A 21,150-nucleotide genomic window follows, 5' to 3' on the forward strand; every position below is an offset into this window, starting at 1 on the left:
CGAATGAGTGAGCGGATGGCTAAGGGAACAAATGATCACCCTACTTTTCTTCTCTGCCTTGAGCCAAGCAATTCAGGGTAAGGGTCTTCTTTTCCCACTGAGGTTGCCAAACATGATAAAAAGCATCTATCCAGCATGGTTTTCCTTACATTTTTTTTTTTTTTTTATCCTTTAGGGTTATGGATTGTTTCAGAATTCTCCCAAAGACTTGTTTTCCTGGGCACGTGATCTGAAACCAAGGAGGCTTAAGTAACACCTTAATGAGCCAACCAGCCACTCAGTGTATATTATTTGTGACCGGTACTCCCTCCTGAGATGGGGGTGGGCGGGGACTGCCCATGCCCTGTACCTACCAGCGTGCTATCATTAATTCTCCCCTCTCCCCCCTCCCCATTTCCTTGGCTTCATCTTGGCCTGGCACTGATACGAGTTGGGCTCTGTGGTTACCGAAACAGCGGATCACTCCTCTTCTTTGAGGATAAGGAGCCATGTGGGCTGAAACAAAGCCAGACCTGGGACCTGCCGGGGACTGACGCATTCGCCACCAACGGCCCCTCCCTCTGTCTTTCCACATGACCTGCAAGGTACATCTTACTTCCAGGTTTTGCCTCTCTCTGCATGTTTGGCCTGCTCCGCTCTTGTTACTGAGTCGTTTATTTACTCTGTACTTTTGGTGGGACGAAAAGATGAGTTGGGCCACAGCCTGGGTTGCCATGCATCACGTGGACCAGCTGCCTTGAGTCAGGAGTGGAGTTGGATCAAACTGGACTACGCATGGCCACCTCTGATGTCCTTTCAGAAGAGCTCAGGAGGGGACTTCCCTTAAAAGAGCTGTGGGCATGGCGGGCGGGACCACCCCAGCTACAGTGTCTCCTATGGAGTCCGGTTTCTTCATCGTCAATGTCCACAATCTTGCACAGTTCTCTGGAGTTAGAACCAGTATCGTATACATTAAAAGAATAGTTGTCTATTGCAAAAAGAAATATTAAAATAGATAAGAAAATTAAAACATAGAAAGACTATTACGATAGCATTTATTTAAATTTTTTGAATAGGTAATATGATCACAACAGTTAAAAATTCAAAAATTATGGAATAGTATACAGTAACAATTCTCTCTCCCACCCTTGTCCCCCGTCCATCCAATGCCACACCCCATCCACAAGAAGTAGTCACTGTTGTTTCTTCACCTTTTTTTTTTTTTTAAATAAATATAGACTCCAAAGAAATTGAAAAACTAGTACAGGGGCGCCTGGGTGGCGCAGTCGGTTGAGCGTCCGACTTCGGCCAGGTCACGATCTCGCGGTCCGTGAGTTTGAGCCCCGCGTTGGGCTCTGGGCTGATGGCTCGGAGCCTGGAGCCTGTTTCCGATTCTGTGTCTCCCTCTCTCTCTGCCCCTCGCCCGTTCATGCTCTGTCTCTCTCTGTCCCAAAAATAAATTAAAAAAAAAAAAACGTTGAAAAAAATATATATATATAAAAAAAAAAAGAGAAACTAGTACAGAGAACTCCCAATATAACCACTGTTTTAAATTTATAGTATAAGTCTTCATAAAATGTTATGAATATACAAGCACATATAAATATGTAGTATTTTCTGCTGTTTTTATTCCGATGGTTCATATTATACACATATTATACACAATTGCATATCTTGCTGCTATAGACGGGGGGATGTGATGATATGAGGAGGTAGGGCCTTCGGGGGTGACTTAGGTTTCTGTGAAGCTGTGAGGTCATAAGGGTGGAGCCCTCCTGAGTAAGACTTACAGAAAGAGACATGAGAGAGAGAGTCTCACTTTTCTGCCATATGAGGACACAGTAAGAAAGCATCCACCTTCAAATCAGGAAGAGTACCCTCACCAGGAATCAAACTGGCCCCCACCTTGATCTTGGAGTTCCCAGCCTCCAAGAAGGTGGGGGAAAAAAAAATTCTGCTGAAGCCACCTCACCTATGATATTTTTGTTATAGCGACCCAATCCAACATTTGCTAAACAAATGTTAAGACATTTGCTTAAAAACCAAAACAAACAAACAAACCCTACGTAAGTTACCTAATTAACCAAACTGTCATTTTAGGGTTTTTTTAGGTCACTTTTCCTGGATCAAAGTTTTTCTCCAATGCAAAATATGATCATTTTTCTGCTCTATCTGTTGCCTTAGGCTTTGTTAAAAAATATATATATCAAAACCTCGGGGCAGGGTTTCACAAATATGATGTTTTTAAAATGCAGACTATCAGGCCTTTTTCCTGGAAATGTTCTTTCACTAGATGTGAGTTGGTGCCTGGAAATCTCCCCTTTTAAAAACAAGTTCCCCAGGGGATTCCTAGCTTCTGGCAAGTTGAGGACACATTGCTCTTGGAGAAAAGTTAAACAGGAGGAAGATTAAACACCTTCTACCGCTGTTAGCAACCCCTAGCGCATTCGAGTATTTACTCACATTCTGGAACTTATTGTCTACGCCTATATTTCTTGGGCACACGATTTTAAAAAGCGAATGCACCTGGGCATTACCAAACCCACAACACACCCCCAGTGCACACGCCGTGATCTTTGCTCCTTTGCAAAGTCCTCTGAGAGTCACAGAGTTCACCCTGTCCCTCCCACAGCTCCCTCTTCCTCCATTCCTCGTTCCTGTCTCTGTTTGTTTAAGGGCAGTGTGGGAAGTGTGTGCGCTGTTCAGAGTGAGAGTCAGTCTTACAACCATGTTTTTCCTGACTCCAGTCCTGGTAGCGGTTGTCTGCATTTTGATCGTGTGGATCTTTAAGAATGGTGATGGCAGCAGCAAGAGACGGAAGGGGGAGCCCAGAGCCAGGGCCGAGGTTCGTCCCTGGGTGGATGAGGACCTAAAAGACAATACTGATCTCCACCAAGGGGAAGAAGGTAAGGACACTGGCCAGGCTACTGAGCTTCTCCCGGTTGCGTTTTTCTGATGAGCAGGGCTTCTGGGGAGGAGGAAACACGTGCGGGTCAGTTTCATCATCAGCTTCTACTATGTCTTCAGAGACAGATCATTTCTCTCAGGGGACACCTGCTGGCACCAACCCACCCTTGATTTCTGGATCAAGAGTCAGTAAAGAGCTGTTGAGAGGCTGACATTTTCCCTAGCTCCATTCCTGCTCTGGCTGTTAAAATCTTGGCCAAGGGGCACATCACAGGCTGGTGGTGGCCATGGGGAAAGGGGTCGTGGTTTTTTTTTTTTTTTAAATGTTTATTTATTTTGAGAGGAGGGGAGTGCAGAAAGAGGGAGAGAGAGAATCCCAAGCAGGTTCCGCGCTATCAGCACAGAGCCCGATACGGGGCTCAGTCCCACGAACCACGAGATCACGACCTGAGCCGAAATCAGGAGTCAGACGCTGAACTGACTGAGCCACCCAAGTGCCCCCAGGGTGGCCAGGTTTTAATCAAGGACTTGGAAATGTAAAATGTGGCATCGATCTAGGGGCTCACTACTCTTCCTTGTGCCAGTCGCCCTGTGTCCTCAAAGCCGGGTGTTCAACTTAGTGGACAAGGCAAGAAACAGGCAACAATCAGGGAGTAATGAGGGGCTGAAGGGATCATCAGGGCCTTCAAAGAGGTGCGGGGAGCGTGGGGGTGCAACAGGGAAAGGACGAATCGGGCCCGGCCAATTAATAGGACCTGAAGAGCAATGGTTAGGAGGCACCTCAGATGAGAGGAGCAGAACGAGCGTAAGAACAGGGACGGACCCTCTGAGAAAAACGTGGAGGAGATGGGAAGACCTCACTGGTAAAGGCGGTGGGGGGAAGGGGGGAAGTGAAATGGGGTGGTGACCATGGGCCCAGTCCTGGCTGATCTGAGGATGAAGAGGTGGTAAGGAAGCAGGCAGGGAGACGTTCTTGAGGAGCCTTGAGTGATCAGTGTTGGATGTGCCTCGGAGGTGGGTTCGTGGGATGGACTCGATCTGGAAGAGGCTCAGTGATTCTCAGCTGGACCGGTGATGCCCCCGCCTCGGAAGAGGCCACCTGGACATGTGTGTGGGTGTGTTCGTGTATGGGCACGTATGTGTGCACATGTTCTGAGTTGCCCTGATCTCAGGACCGGGGGTGGGGTATACAGCTGGCGCTCAGTGCGGGGAGCCAGCAATGCTGAATGTACTGCAGAAAATGCAAGCCCAGGCGGCCTCTTGGCAGGGCTCCCTCTCACTCTCTCGCTGAAGGACATCCCCCCCCGAATGCCAATCCTGCCCAGTTGAGAAGCCCTTTTCTTGAACAAAGGGACATCCGTTATGAAGCCGTGTGGTGGTTTGCCCTGGTAAGGATGGCCTGGATGGTGGTGGCAGTGGGAACGCGGAGGAAGGAGTGAGTCAGGGCGCAGTTAAAGAAAGAACAACGGGGGTCAGTAATAAATTGAATCTGGGGAGAAGGAGAGGGTAAGTGCTGGAGGCTGGCAGAGGTGGAAGGACCCTATCATACACGGGGGAGGGGAGAAGAGCTATGCAAGAGAGGATGTTGAACATAGACAAAGACGTGTTGGATTTGAGAAGATGACACGTCTAAGCAGAAAGGGAGAGGGGGTCCAGGCGAGGGATCCAGGTTGCAGACACGGATTGGATAGTCCCGGCACAGGGTGGTACTTGGAACTTATAAAACTGATGAGTTCTCTAACGGGATATTTGCTGGTGATAAGACTGAGCATACAACGGGGGGCACCCGCAACTAAGAGGGTCTGTGGTGGGAAAAAGGGACCGCAGCAAGACCCCCTGGGGAAGGAACCCCAGGATATGGACAACAACAGGCTCTTAACAGAACACTGGCTGTGTCCACTTAGCATCGCGTTTTATGTATCGTGAACCACTCAATCTTCAAGTCAATACAACAACGTGGGCACTGTTATTATCCCCATATTCAAGATAAGGAAACTGGGGCTCAAATCTGCTAAGTCACCTGCCCAAGTAGGTAGTGACAGAGCCAGGACCCGGGCACATAGCCAGCTGTTAGACTGCATTTCTCATAGGAGAATAACCTAGAAGAGAGAGGGCAGGAGATGACCAGTGGGCCTAAAAATTCCCCGCGAGATCAGAGGTAGTGTGCGTTAAGGAAAGGCCACTCAATCAGCAGACTTTGGGGGTACACGAGGGATTGATAAGGCTGGTGGGGAACCAGGGACCTGGGGCTGGACTGAACGTTGGGAACCCAGAGAAAAGCTGTATGGCCCTGTCTCGTCCTGCTTGTTCATTTTTGCAAAATCCTCTGCCTCTTTCTTTGTTCCTCACATGGAAGAATAAATTGCACCTTTAGTGGCCTCCTCAGCAGCCACGGGCACCTCTGCCCAGAATGTAGGGTTCGGTCCCTTGTCGGAATTTTTCTTGTCCACTTAAGTGACACCTACTGAGGTCTCAGAGGTGATGGGTGAGAAGCAACTTTTAAACCCAGGTTTCTCTGCCACCCGAGTCCCTGCGTCTAACCCCTGGATGGGTGGGTATGGTCTAAGAGAGGATTCAGTGCTGGCACTGAAGGTTCAGGGGGGACCGGGTAGGGGTGTCAGCTGGAGAACCAAAAGGATTCCATTACTGAAGAAACATGGAGATGCTTCTGATGACGGCAAATGGATACCAGATTCAAACCACGTGGAAATTAATTGTAAGAGACAAAACAATAAAATAAGGGTTATAGGCCATTCTAGTGCGAGTTAAGGAAAATATGGGCACCAGCCCCACCTCCCCCAGCTTTGGCTCACAAAGAATTCTTCCTCCACCGAATCAGCATGCGTGTGAGCTGCTTGGAGAATAAATTCGGCATAATTCAGAATAAATAGACATTCGGCACAGGCTTCCTTTAGGGAGCAGTCAAACATGTGTCTTGTTCATATTTTCTTGTTTAACTGCAGCAGAGGTCTAAGGAGGAGAAATGACAAAGAGGAAGGCTCGGATTGTCTCCCTAAAGTGAGCCATAAATCCTGTACAAGGATGCTCTAGCCAGGCCCAGGTTCTTGGAAGCTCATGGAAATGGAGATAGGAAGAGAAGATATAGGGAACACATCTCATCAGGATGTGTTTGTTTTAATACTGGTGGGGATATGTCTTCACTTAGCTTTACTGCCCATCCAAAAACTACTGTCCTCATTGAAATTTGGTCCCGGGTTGTCTAGTCACTACTAAGAAAGGCTAGTGTTAGGGGTGCCTGTGTGGCTCAGTTGGTTAAGCATCAGACTTTGGCTCGGGTCATGATCTCACAGCTTATGAGTTCGAGCCCGCATTAGACTCTGTGCTGACAGCTCAGAGCCTGGAGCCTGCATCAGATTTTGTGTCTTCCCTCTCTCTCTGCCCCCCCCCCCCCCTGCTTGCTCTCTCTCTCTCTCTCTCAAAAATAAACATTAAAAAAAATTTTTTTTTAAAGGAAAGGCTTGTGTTAGCAATTTTATATGGTTCTACCTAACACACTGTGTAACTTCCAAGTGAGGAAAGATAAAATGGGGAAAACTCAGTCATACCAGTGGAAAGCAGGAAAGGTAGTGGAGGAGAGAGGCAAGAAAAAACCATGTGTTAGAAAAGTGAGCTCAGTGATGAGGATAGATATATGTACATAGATACGCATGTATGCATATGTATATAATTTTACAAATCTCACACACAAATTGATACATCTCTGTATGCATATGTATATGTATGGGATATATTTGTATGTAGAGAATGGTAATAAGCAATTTCAGGGTTTGTGGCTGGCCGTTAAAAAAAAAAAAAAAAGCCTGTGTTAAAATTATGGCCTGTGTGGGTAACACCTGAGAATTAAAATGTTCCCACAGACTTGAGGAAGGACAGTTTTTTTATGTACCCATGATAATGAGCAGCCTTGGAAGAGGTTTCAAACCTGTTCAACGAATAGAGGACAACTCACCTCAGGAAAAGCTTAGCAAACCCACCAATCAGTGGCAGCCTCTTACCTCTGAAAGCCAATCAGGGATGGATTCACTTGAGTACCAGCCCCTCTGGGCGCCAACCAATCAACAACAGTTTCAAACAAGTAACACTGTTCCTACAGATGATATCAATCTTTTTACACTCCAGGGAATCCACTCATTCCTGAACTCCAAGCTTCTCAACCAAGTGGTGGGCTAGAGCTAGACAATGGGAGGAGCAAGAACCAACTGTTAAATATTCAGGAACTCGGTGAGCCATTTTTCACTCATCAGCTTAACGTCACGCCATGATGGGAGTATTTGCTCAATGGAAATTGGCAAGTGCTGCAAATCAGGCCTCCTCACCCCTCTCCTGGGGCTGGTTTGCCAGCACACCACTGCCAAAAATACCCAAAAATACTATAAAAGGTCAGCACTCTACTGCGTTCACAGAGATTCTCCTTTGATATAGGAAGGAACAAGTCTGGCTTTGTCTTTGCATTTCATTATCCTTTGACACGTACACCCATTAATACTTTTACATGGCTAATTTTAAAAGGTTAGTTTACCAAGATTCCTGTAAGACCTTAAGGTTTTAGGGCAAAGGGCAGGTAGATTGAGATGAGAGATTAGCAAAGGGAAAGGACTTGAATGGAGTCATTGTCTTTGAGATCAAGTCCGGGGGAGCCCTAGGGGGGAGGGTGGACCAACACAGGGGGCACTGGGGATATCACAAGAGATGATGGGGCTCAGAAACAAGTTCTGTCAAATTCATTCAGGATAGCCCAGGGGAGGAAAAATTTCTCTCTACCCGTCAAGATTCTTACATCTGATCTAAGAATTAAATTGCCATGAGACGGATTAACAGGAGGGAACAAACAATTACATGTGCCTACAGTTTCAATAATAAAATCGAGACCCAAAGAAATGATCAAGGCAGGCAGAGTTTACACATTTTAGACAGAGACAATAAACTTGTGAGGAAGCAACAGGACGAAGAAATGTTTGGGAGCTTCAGTTAGTAAGAAATTCTAAACAGAATTTGGGCTGAGGTAGTAGGTTAGTAGAAAGTGACAAGATTTGTTTCTAAAAGCTTTCTTGGCTGTAAAGTTCATGTCTCTGGCGATGAGGATCTCTCTCTACTTTCTAGTACAGGGAGAGTAGCTTTCATATGAGAGATTGACTCTCTGCTTTCAGGGAGACAGAGGAGGTCAGAGTGTCCTTCCTGTACTGGCTATTTCCTAAGTAGCTTCAGTTCAAAATAATCAGTACGCCCTTGTGGCACATTTTGGGGCAGCCTGCCCTGCCCTGAGTCCCTACAAAAGCATGGCTCTATTCAAGAACTTTCCACTAACCATCCCCCCCGATTCCTCAGGCCCCACACACCTCGGGAGCTGCTGGTGAAATATACTGTAGGGAGCTGGACAATTGACAGCCCTACGTGGAAACAGAGTGATGCCTAAGGCAGCTGGGAAGGAGGTGTTCTCGGGGCAGGTGTGGAGCCCTGACCTCGCTTCAGCCTCACCTTCAGAATGTGTCTCCTGCAAGAGCTGCCTCACCCTCAGCCGTATTAATATTGCTTCTCAATGTTCCCCCAAATGCCAAGAAGGGGACAAGGATGATGTGGCACAAATTGGCCTTCCAGCTTCATAGCTAGAAACTAGCTGGCTCATTTGCAAAGATTTTGAAGTAGAACTCCAAAAACACAAAAGCAATTTATGTGGAGATGCAGCCCCAAACGAACAAGCACCAAAAATACCTCTGTGTTAACCATGAGAGAATACGCATGGCCTAGAGCTTCTTGGCTGTTGGACCTAAGGGTGCAGTTTAGAGATCCTTGGCAACTAAGCGATGATGAAAGGTGAATTGTCCTGGGTGTCAATACCAAACCCCAAGTGTGGCAGTATAGGTTGCGATCAAAACGTAGACTATAATAGCATCCATTTGTTTTGAAACATGTGGGCTTTATGCTCGAATGAATCCTCTAGAGAGGCTTGGCTGGTGTAGGGTGGAGGCAGGATGACTAGAGTGTACAGAGGCTGTTCTCTCCTCTTGGAGCGAGGAGGTCAGGGGGAAGGGAAAAGGTGGTACCTTTGGTATTGGTTCACTGCCCTGCAGTTCCCTGGGTGCTTTCTCTCCAAGCCCGCCCCCTTCCTCCGCCCCCCCCCCCTCCACTGGCAAAATGTAGACGCTCTGCCCTGGGAGAGGCTCCAGGAACAGCAAGCCTTTCAGGACAATCCACTGACTGGCCATTCATCTACCCTGCTCGCTGATAACATCCAGGCAGCTGCTGCTTCATTCTGCTACAGTGGGAATGTTTACCTTGGACTTTACGAGCTGTGGAAACTGCCAAGTCGTGAACCTGGGCTGCCTTTAGTTTATACAAATGCTGAATGGATATTAAGAGTTGGTAACTTGTCTCTCACACAGTTAGTGAGGCATTTCATGCATTTACTCATTTACCACTTGCTCAGGACAGAAGTCGTCAGACTTCCTAACAAATGACGTGAAAGGATTCACGGGCGTTAAAAGTCTGTTTACGCATTTGCTAAGTTCAAGGTTGGCATTGATGACAGCTGGGTTGGGTTCAGAATCGATTGCTAGAAACCTGTAGGTGTTTGCTGCCCCTCCCCCGTCATACCCGCTTCATTTAACTGAGCAACCGTTGATGGTCCTTCTCATTAAATGTGTGAACTGCCCTGGCTAGTAAACTTTATACAGATAAAGAAGTTTCTCACTAACAGTGGTGAGGAAACCACAGTACTTGCTGGTATTGTCATTGGGGTTTTCAGCGTCTTTGAAGTCATTTCCTCTCCACTTTCCCTCCCGGGTCAGTCTTTCCGAGACCGAGGAGTGAAGTACAGTATGTGCGTGCGAGTGAAGGAGAAAGGTAATTCTCTACCTGAACTCCACCTGAAACGTCCCAGACCCTCAGGGCCAGGCACTGGATCCCTCTTGCTCTTTTCTTCTGTTCCTGTTGTCATTCTCATCTTTATGTGAGGGTTCCCAAAGTGACATCCCACCTTCTGGACTCAGACTTTTACTTTCACACTTGACATCTTTTTTTTTTAATATATATTTTTTAATGTTTATTCACTTCTTGAGAGACAGAGACAGAGTTTGAGCAGGGCAGGGGCAGAGAGAGAGAGAGACACAGAATCTAAAGCAGGCTCCAGGCTCTGAGCTGTCAGCACAGAGCCTGATGCGGGGCTCGAACCCACAAACCGCGAGATCGTGACCTGAGCCGAAGTCGGATACTTAACCAACTGAGCCACCCAGGCGCCCCTCATGCTTGACATCTCTGCTTGAACAACTCACAGACATCTCTAATGTGATAGACTGATGATTCATACCCCTGCTTCCCCCAGATGGCTCATTGCTCATCCTCTGTCTCAGTAGATGGTCCCACTCTCTCCTCAGGTGCTAAAGCCCACCCCCTGGGACTCATCTCTAGTCCCTCTCTCCCACCACTCCTGACCACACATCTCGGCAGGTCTTACCATTTGTATCTCCAAGATCTCCAAGAATTTGTCGTTCTTTTGTGGTCCACCTAGTCCGGGCCAGCATTCTGCCCTGGCTTCTCAGTGGTGTCTCGACCACTTCACTTTTGTCTCCCTCCAATATATGTATCACTCTGCTTTGTTTTTTCTCACTCTTATGTTTTCTATCTATTGGTTTCTCCTTGCTCTAGATATTTCCTTCTGAGTTATCTTCCAGTTCGCTAATTTTTTTCTTTAGGTATGTATAAATCCTAAATCCATCCTGCTTTAAATCCATCCATTAAGTTCTTAATTCTGTTACTTTATTTTTCAGTTTTAGAAGTTTAGTTTCTCATATTTTCTTTGTCACTTTTTATCATTTCCTGTACCCGACAGATTTATGAGTTCTAAATATAGTAATCGTAGTTGTTTTATCTTTTGAGTCTGATAATTCCAATATTTGGAGACATTGGAAATCTGATTCTGTTTTTAAATATCAATTCTGTTGTCTCTTGCTCAAAATGTTTTGTTTCTTTTTATGTCTGATTGTATTTGGTGAATTGCTGGTAATTGTACTTAAAATTACTTGTGTATTGACATTTGCTTTTGCTAGGCAATGGAGGTATTTTCAGGCAGGACCACCTACTTCCAAGTTCAAGTTACAGGCAGGACCCACCAAATGGTATTACCCCTTGGGGGCTGATTTATTTAGGATTCATTCTTTCTTTGAGGATGTTATCTTGGGGTCCCAGCTTATTAGCCTTCCCATGGTGTATAGGCCTGGGCTTTAATTCCTATCATCCTCAATCCCTGAAAATATGAAAATAAAAATTCAAATATGTAGAGATTGGCAAGTACTGTCAGAAGAAATGTGGCTTCTGTGCTTACCCACCTGCAGATTCGTATTTCCCTTCAGTTTTGGCTTGGGAATTTCTTACTACACTGTCAGCAATATACTGATTTTTTTAAAAAGACTTTAAAAGTACTTTATTTCATGATTTTCCTGGTTTTCAGCTCATGCGAGATTGTTTCAAACAAACTAGTTCACCATTGATAGAAATTTTCATTCCTCATCTTTGTGTAGGTAAAACTTTCTTTTTCTTGATTTATAACCAGTGGAATTTGGATAGTCAGTAGTCAAAACCAGAGTTCAGAATTCTGTAGACCAATTCGTTTCATTTTTTATTGACTCTTTTGAGCTGATAATCTTGCAGACATTTTTGAGAACTTTATTTCTTTCTCCCCATTGGCCATCTTATGATTGTAGGAGAGGAGAAATAATATTCCCTCTATCTTTTAGGTTCTTGGCTGAGACCCCTCCCCCACCCCCCACCCCCATAATAAAAGATAGATTAAGAGGAGAAAAAGAAATAGGAGCTTAATCACATGTATACCTACCGTATACATGGGACAGGCCCAGGAAACTTGAGTAAGTCCCTGAAATGGCCCAAGTCACTACTGAAATACAATTTTCAACTAAAGACAAAAGAAAGACGTTAGGGGAAGGGGATCCAGTTAGGGGAGGTTATCAAGAAAAGCACAGTGTTTTAAGCTGGGGTAAGGCGGTTGTACAGATTTAAGTCCACCAAGTTCTTATCAAGAACTTATCAAGTTCTCCATTGATAAGACTTTCTTGCCAGGGTCATGCTTTCCTTCTTGGTACAGGGAAGGCTTATGGGTGGGGATTTCCTTCACAAAAGTACACGTCCCTTACAAAAAGGTAACTTCTACTCTGGTTTGCAACACTTTTCTTGTGTCTTTTGTTTCTTAAAAATTATCGGCTCGGGGCGCCTGGGTGGCGCAGTCGGTTGAGCGTCCGACTTCAGCCAGGTCACGATCTCGCGGTCCGCGAGTTCGAGCCCCGCGTCGGGCTCTGGGCTGATGGCTCGGAGCCTGGAGCCTGTTTCCGATTCTGTGTCTCCCTCTCTCTCTGCCCCTCCCCCGTTCATGCTGTGTCTCTCTCTCTCTCTCTCAAAAATAAATAAAACGTTAAAAAAAAAATTAAAAAAAAATTATCGGCTCAAAATAATCCTTATGCCAAAGAGGCGTACCACGGGGTGACATATTCTGCTCTCCTTCATGACCAAGAAGTGCAATTTCGTTTGTTGCCTTTTTTGTTCTTATTTGTAGATGCCAATGACTGGCAAGAGTCAGAGGAAGACGTCGAACATATTCCATTCTCCCACACCCGGTATCCTGAGAAGGAAATGGTGAAGAGATCCCAGGAATTTTATGCACTTCTCAGTAAAAGGCGGTCTGTGAGATTCATAAGTAATGAGCAAGTCCCCATGGAAGTCATTGATAATGTCATCAAAACAGCAGGTCTGTAACTGTACGTTGTGCTTTTGAGAATGTCAGCTGCAAGTCACAATATTGGAGCACTGCTGAAGTTCAAACACACTGAATAAAGCCTAGGGTGATACGTTTATTTATAAAATCTTACCCTGGTGTTGACTGGCTGCCAGAAACATGATTTCTGCTTTCTACAAACTTTTGACTATTACAAACTACCTGGGACCAGATGTGACAACAGTTTAAAACTTCTGAAATTACTGAATATTAGGATCTTTTCTTAAAAATAAAAATTTCTGAACATAATATTATGCATTGGAAGAGAAACATCCCTTTAGTTTACCCCCCTCTTAAAATACATGCACACACACACACATACACGCACATCCACACACACACAGAGGCTCACTCACATTTGTGCATTTCTCTTTTTGGAACCAAATTTTTTAGATTACACGCTCTAGTACTGTTTTCTAATAAACTGGCAAAATGTACCTACATGAATTTGCAAAGTAAACCACAGCAAGACAAACCCATTTTCTTTTTTTTTTTTTTTTTAACGTTTATTTATTTTTGAGACAGAGAGAGACAGAGCATGAACGGGGGAGGGTCAGAGAAAGAGGGAGACACAGAATCTGAAACAGGCTCCAGGCTCTGAGCGGTCAGCACAGAGCCCGACGCGGGGCTCAAACTCACGGACTGTGAGATCATGACCTGAGCCGAAGTCGGATGCTTAATCGACTGAGCCACCCAGGCGCCCCAAGACAAACCCATTTTCAACATGAATTGATATTTCCACAGAGGAAAAGAAAAGAATTATAGAAAAAAGGGGGGAAAGAGATGTCAGAGAAATCCCCTATTTGAGAGTCTCCTCTGATTGGAGTATTACTCCTACATAAATCACATTTAAGTTCATTTGCAAAGATTATTGCATGGCCATTGTGAATGGGCTTTACGTTTAGCTCTTGACTTGCGTTTCACAATCCAATCATGCTGTCTTGACTGTAGGGAGGGTGGGTGACAACAAGAACCCCATCAAGCGAGCAGTCCTGACCCCCCCTGGTGTAGAGCTTCTGCCATTAAATTGCTCACCAGGAAGAATGGAATAGTTGCTTCTGAAATAACCTATTCGTGGGTCCCTGTGGTCTCTGGCTGGGAACGGCGGGCCATCTCTAAGACAGCAGGGTGACACCTAGATCAGAAGCTGGGCCTGGTGGGAGTCTGAAAGGGGATTCTAGCTCCTTGGGCACTGAGATACACTACTAAGCTCTGTACCAGGATCCTGGGGCTGATCCAAGTGTGGGCTGAGGCTTCCCGTAGCCCATGAGAGCTGGGAGACAGGCTCTCGTGTACTGAGCACCCAGGGCCAAGAGTTCTCATGTGTCTCCAGTGGGACCACAAACCCCACAGTGCTGCCTTCAGCATCCTGATACAGGTACCAAACAATGTATAGTTGAGTTACTTCTCGTGAGTGGTGTTTTCCTTTTATTGAAAGTTTGTTTATTTATTTTGAGAGAGAGAGAAAGAGAGAGAGTGAGCCAGCTGGGGAGGGGCAAAGAGAAAGGGAGAGAACCCCAAGCAGGCTGCACCAGCCCAGAGCTCACCACCGTGCTCGAATCCCTGAACCTCGAGATCACGACCCCAGCCAAAGTCAAGAGTCAGGCACCCAACTGACTGATCCACCCAGGCGTCCCTCTCATGGGTGTTTTAAAAGCCATTTGACCATTTCAATATTACCATTTTCAACGAGCTTCATGACTCTATCCTTTTCTAAGAATATCAAGGGGTACTTGGGTGGCTCAGTCGGTTAAGTGCTCGACTCCTGGTATCGGTGTAAGTCATGATCTCACGGTTTGTGAGTTGGAGCCCCACATCGATTCTCTCTCTCCCGCTCTCTCTCTGCCCCTCTCCCTGTCATGCGTTCTCTCCAAATAAATCAACTTAGAAAAATAATATCAAAACAAACAACATTTTGGAGCATTTGGGCTGTTAGAATTTCCCTTCTGGGTTCCCTTAGTTCCCTTACATAGGAATGTTTCCCCTTCCACATACTTAGAGAAGTGGTGATAAATCCCCATAGCCCTGGAACCACTGGCCTCGACCTCAGTTAGTTGGTTTGTAGCCCCTAAAGTGATGCAGAATGAAACAGAGAGGACAGCCACATACCAGAATCTGTGACCAAGCACTTTGCTCACCAGGTGGTTGAACTTCGTTTTCAGCGAGTGTGAGTTACTATACCCATTCTTAATGACCATTCTCACATTTTCGTGTTTCCATTTCTGCTTTTAATGTTATGGATGATAGGAACTGCCCCAAGTGGGGCCCACACGGAGCCCTGGACCTTTGTGGTTGTGAAGGACCCGGACGTGAAACATAAGATTCGGGAGATCATCGAGGAGGAGGAAGAAATAAACTACTTGAAAAGGATGGGACGCCAATGGGTTACAGACCTGAAGAAACTGAGGTACAAGACTTGATGGGATGATTAACCTCTTCTGTCTCGGGACGTTGACTGAAGTAAATTACATTTGCTAAAGTGATAACATCTTCCAAGTAATCTTAGCACATGGTTAGCAAGAGCAAACAATCCGTGCAGGCATGACATCTCTTAGGTATCAGCAACCGTGTGGGCTTCCTTATCTCTAGGAAAGAGGCGTGGGGGAACTCACTGTAACTAGGTTTAAGCCTGAGCCCTCGCGCCCTGGGGGAGGCCCTGCAGGTGTCCATTTTCTCTCGTAGCTGCCCCTGCCAGCCACGTGTGGAGTCCTGTTTGCCCATTGAGGGGCAGTCATCCCTCATAATGTCTCAGATGCATTCCATAACTTCTCTGTCACTTTTGTCATCACGGGCCGTCACCTTCTATGTTTAGACTCTGCTTTGTCATTTACGGAGTCCTCTTTATAAGCACGGCCCTCCCCACAAAGGCCACTTCCTTTCCCCTCCAGCGCGCTCTGAGGCTGAGTGGTGAGAAGGGACAGTGGGCAGAGATGTTGGTTTTTCTTTCTGAGAAGGGAAGCTTGCTCTAGTCTTTGGCATTTGGAGTGCAAGGGCGCTCACACCGCTGGTCCCAGCCACGGGCCTTCGGTGGCCAGTCCTGGGGTGTTATGGGGTGTTATCCGACACCCCAGTGTGACACAAGCTTGTGATAAGAGAAAAGCAAGAAAAGGCGACCAGATTGCAGCCCTGGGGGCAAGGGAGGAGTATTCAGGGCTGGGTGATGGGAAGAGGGTCTCTTGGCTCTGTTCCTGTTTCATTTATTTGGCCCCAGAGGTCATTTTCTTTCCTAAGATGTTTAAACCCTAATTAAACAGACGCCCTTATGGAAGTGTAACTTATTACCATGCTCTGGAACTAGCACAGACTATTAATAATAAATAAAAAAATCTCACTGCATATTCATGGAAAAAAGGGGATGGATAAAAGTTGAGTTCCTACCCTTAGAGAGATGTCCTGCTCTATGCGTGCACAGTGCTTACAAAACGCTGCTGGCCCCTGACGTTTTGCCCAATGAAGGCAGAATTAGTCGCTCTCTTGTCTCTGTGCTCAAAGCCCCTAATAGGTACCTCCTGTGCATCTAAAATGGCCACTTCATCACATAGCATTTTGCTTATTGGCTTACTTTTCTTCTCATTGCATAGGCGATATTTTAGAAGCCTTACGGACTTTCTTTGCGGGCAATACGAACACGCGCATATATACATAAAACGCTAGGGGTCCAGGTTTAAAAATGTCTTACACCATCGAGCGTAGTGCGGTTGCGGAGTAGGCAGTTGAAAAAATGTTAAATTGAGTTGCAGATGAGCATATATCCTGACATCCTAGGCAGAAGGTGCTAGTTGTCCCTTTATTAATAAGTCTCACTGCTGTGTTTTTATCCACGGTCATGTGATGTCATAATAAGTTCTTGTGAACCTGAGCAAGCCAGAAATATTAGATACCAGTGTGCATTTAGACCAAAAAAAAAAAATAAGTACAAAAATCATTAAAAAGTATTAATCTGCGTTTGAACAAAGGCACACTGCTTCATCTCTGTCTTACATTAATTTCTTTTGAATTATTCACTGCAAGATAATATCGGTGACCATGATAATGCTCACACACACACAGCAATGTGTACTGGGTGCTTTTCTAAGCCCTTAATATATTTGACTGATGTCACCCTCACGATAGCTGGATGAAGTGAATGTGTGACAGCACGTTTTACATATGCGGGAACTGAGCCACGGGAGGTCGAGCAGGTTGCCCAGCATGACAAAACCCGTGGGCTGCCCAGCATGACAAAACCCGTGGGCTCCCGGAGTTTATCTTCTTTCTGAACAACAAGCATTCTTCCTCTTCCGCGAGGAGAAAAGAATTGGTAACAGCCCAATGTGACGAAACTGGCTGCAGCGCGAGAAGGCAGCTTGGAAAATGTGACCTGTAGAAGTTAATAGCATAAGAGGAACCATAGAAAACCGCACAAGTGAGTTTAGTATGTTTGAAAATAGTGACACACAGCTAGGCTTAAGGTGGAATCACCTCTTGTTTATTAATGACACAATGTGGCCCAAGAAAAATTCTAACGTATATCATTGCATGAGTAGCACTTTGAGTCTCTGAGCTAGAATAAAGCTTTGGCCAAATGTATGGATTAGGGTAACGGGATGGAGAAAGATATGCTCCTTAGCTGGCAGGCAGAACTCTCAACTTCATATTTATACCTCACGTGAATTAACTCCCACTCTCACAAAGTTCGCTTCCTTTTCTCCATCACTGGGCTGGCAGCGTCACCATCTTCGCACCTGTCATTTTGGTTAAACTTCACCATCACCTTCTTCTTCTCCTTTGCTTCTGTACCAGACCTGTCAGCTCCAGCTTCTACGCCTGCCCGAATTCCCTTGGCCCGTTGCTATTGTCTACCTTCTGGTCCCCCTTGAGCTTGCCCCTTGCCCACACCAATCTACCTCTTCCTAAAACAGATCTGATCATGTGATGCTTCTGCTCAGAAGCTTATAGTCCCTCTCCATCACCTCCCACACGAAGTCCAGGACTCTGCAAAATCCGTGCGTAACCTGCCAGCCCACCCGTGCTCCACCTCGCATCCCATCCTCCAGCCTATCGGGCTTCTGGAAACTCCCCGACCTGCCAAGCGTCCTCCGTCCTGACTCTGCCTTTACTCCTTGACTCACTAAGATGTCCTCCCCAGTGCCCCTCTCCATCCAGTCTCCAGCACCCCACCTCGAGGGAAACTTTGGAAATGCTCTTCTAATATTCTTATTCAAAATTACCCACACTTCATTTGGAGGGTTCCTAATGAAATTGACTTATATTTCTTTAATATCACCTACCGGGTTTTAGCTTGCTAAATTTTACACACTGCCTTCTGGGTTATAGGCTCCTTGTTTGTGCCTTTCTGCATTTCATGTGCCTTGCTACACTAGGCCCTTGTTAACACATGCTTATTGACTTGAATGACCTTGGACAGAACACTATAGCGAAGACACAAATAAACGACCGAAAGTCCTTTTTTTCCATTTAAACATAAAGGACAGGAACGTGCTTTTATTTTAGATGTAAATAAGATAAGGTTGTAAAGGGGAAAAAAAAGACCGAAACTCATTAAGAGCAAAGAGTCTCTGGATTATCTTTCTTTCCCTTCAGAACCAATTGGGTTAAGGAGTACTTGGACACAGCACCTGTTTTGATTCTGATTTTCAAACAAGTACATGGCGTTGCGGCGAGTGGCAAAAGAAAGGTCCACTACTACAATGAGATCAGTGTTTCCATTGCTTGTGGCATCCTCCTGGCTGCTCTTCAGGTATGTTACCCTCCCCCCCCCCCACCTCCATCCCGCCCCAAAGAGAGGAGCGATCCTGGAAAGCCAAAGAGTGGCCTTATTCACACATTTCAGCGGAGTTTCTATTTGAGAGACACTCGGAAGCTGTTCATCTAAAGTTGAACGCCTAAGACACGTAGCTTGGTGCGAAAAACGCCCCTGGAAACCTGGACTGGTAGGTACGCTGCTGCAACGCGCTGGAATCCTCTTCTGGAAACATCACTTGAGGCTCAGAAAAATGCCCACTGCGTTTGCCTTCGTCTGTAACGACACGAAGCTCCAAGGGTTTCGGCAGGCATGCTGCCTTGCTGGGCTCGCTGTTGTCCGAGCCAGTGGCGTGATTAAAAAGCTATAAAGAGAAGGCTCTCCTAGGGCTCCTTCCCTGGAAAGTCGAGCTTACGTGGCCTTGCACTGGAAAGACATCTATGTGCTTTATTTTTATTTTTATTTATTTATTTTTCAATGTTTATTTATTTTTGGGACAGAGAGAGACAGAGCATGAACAGGGGAGGGGCAGAGAGAGAGGGAGACTCAGAATCGGAAACAGGCTCCAGGCCATCTATGTGCTTTAAACAATTCCATCTCTGCGGTATGTGGGGTCGCTGGAGCCATGCTAAGCATGAAACAGAGCAGACTGAGGTACACCTTTTACAGGATTCAGTTCATTCACTCAACTCCTTCTGTGTGGCAGGTCCGAGGGGAGGGGGGAGGGCACCAGGGAGGTCTTGCCTCATGAACTGTGTGTGCATTCTGGGGTCCTGGGGTAGAGAGAGACAGTGAGCACGTAAAAGAAATGAGGCAAACAAGATGGTAAGTGTGAGTGATCATACTTCCAAGGGACAATCGAGTCCAAAAAACTACACGCTTCTTCACTAACTCGAAGCAAACTTTATATGGCGAAAATACCTTGCAAAATACAGTCGTGGCTAACACAGAAGAGGTATAGGCTTTTAGATTACTTGAAAAGTTTACCTAGAGAAAGTGGCATCTCACTTCCTCCCTAATGCTGTGAGCATGCAGATAAAGGAAGTGATGCGCAACATCAGACCACGCGGACGCACCGTTCATTCATTCATATGCCGGACGAAGCAAACGGTGCACAGAGATTTTTGAGCTCTGAATCAGCAGCCTTGTCACGTTAGTGTTGAGTTTGCTGCCCTCTAGCGTCGCCTCAGGCGTGATTCTGAGCGTAGGTCCTATTTGCGAGGGAGGAAAGAGGAATCTTCCTGATGATGCTCCCCATCTGCACAGATCGCATAGCGACCGGACCAAAGAGCCTGTCCTGTAGGACTCTCAAAGGCAGTTCTAGAACTTCTGTCTGGCTCAGGCTTAGCGGTGACCCTCTGATTGGGAAATCAGAGGGGAGGGAGGTAGCTTGGGAAGCATCTTGAAGCTGCATGTGATTTTTATTCGGTGTTTATTATCCGGAGGGGCTTGTAGACAGGTTGAGGAAGTAATGCCAGGCTACTGAGCCTCTGTCACTGGACGTAGGTATTTTCGGCTGGGGTGGTCCTCCGCCTGCATTGCTGGTTATATAAGCATAGAAACTCCCTGTTGTTTGAGGGTATACCCCTTCCTTGGGTATATTTGGACCCCCCAAATTTCCTTCCATGAAATAACCATTCCTGTGTCTTAACCATCAATGACGAATAGGACGAGTATTTTTCTTCTTCAAGAAGCTTCTTACTGTTTGGTTCAAAGAATGTGGCGACTAGGGAGGTTGAGGAGAACAGGTGAGGTTTAAGGTCCACCTGCCCAAGCTGGCGGGCTCTTTGCTGCTCAGCTGCAGGGAAGTGATGGGACAAGCAGGCCTAATGCGGACCGGAATGTCCCCAGGCCACAAGCAAAGTCGTGACTTCCACTGAGCTGACACTGTATTCTCTCCCCTTCTGTCGTAGAATGCGGGACTGGTGACTGTCACCACCACACCTCTCAACTGTGGTCCCCGTCTGAGGGTGCTCCTGGGCCGCCCCACAAACGAAAAGCTGCTGATGCTCCTCCCCGTGGGATACGCCAGCAAAGAGGCCACGGTGCCCAACCTAACGCGGAAGCCTGTGGATCAGATCAGGGTGACCGTGTAGGCGGGAGCCCATCTGGGATGCGGGCAGACGACGGCCTGGCCCTCTCTTGTCCCTCTTGGGTCTGCGGGCTGCTCTTCCCACGGGTGTTAGGTTTCCCCAGCACCTCCCTCCGCTCAAGAAACCTTTCCGCAGGAGTCTGAGAAGCTCCTAGCGTGACGAGGTGAACATATTATAGTAAGAGGACAACAGGTGCTTGTCTTCCATTTCCCATCTGCTTTGGGGATGCATGCAAATTTTACTAAGTAAGAACAATTTCGAGATTTTAAAATTGTTCCAGAAAAATCCCTGGTGATTCTTTTTCTCTCTTACACCCTAAAAGCTCGTATACAGCAAAGATTCATCAGAGAGTTTATTTTTTTTTTAATTTTTTTTTTCAACGTTTTTTTAAATTTATTTTTGGGACAGAGAGAGACAGAGCATGAACGGGGGAGGGGCAGAGAGAGAGGGAGACACAGAATCAGAAACAGGCTCCAGGCTCCGAGCCATCAGCCCAGAGCCCGGCACGGGGCTCGAACTCATGGACGGTGAGATCATGACCTGGCTGAAGTCAGACGCTTAACCGACTGCGCCACCCAGGCGCCCCATCATCAGAGAGTTTAATGTGGCCCCAAGAACTCAGCTACGTG

At 46.4% G+C, this 21,150-nt stretch overlaps 1 protein-coding gene across 1 annotated transcript; it reads left to right on the forward strand.

Moving 5' to 3' along the window:
• Window positions 1-2,617: 2,617 nt before the first annotated feature.
• IYD (iodotyrosine deiodinase) lies at window positions 2,618-20,670 on the forward strand. The gene is made up of 5 exons (XM_003986641.5): window positions 2,618-2,885; window positions 12,467-12,658; window positions 14,933-15,092; window positions 18,269-18,425; window positions 20,342-20,670. The coding sequence occupies exons 1-5, from the start codon at window positions 2,708-2,710 to the stop codon at window positions 20,522-20,524; spliced, it is 870 nt and encodes a 289-aa protein (XP_003986690.1). The 5' UTR covers window positions 2,618-2,707; the 3' UTR covers window positions 20,525-20,670.
• The last annotated feature ends 480 nt before the right edge of the window (window positions 20,671-21,150 follow it).

This window comes from Felis catus, chromosome B2 (assembly GCF_018350175.1).
Source record: "Felis catus isolate Fca126 chromosome B2, F.catus_Fca126_mat1.0, whole genome shotgun sequence".
Taxonomy (NCBI): Eukaryota; Metazoa; Chordata; class Mammalia; order Carnivora; family Felidae; genus Felis; species Felis catus.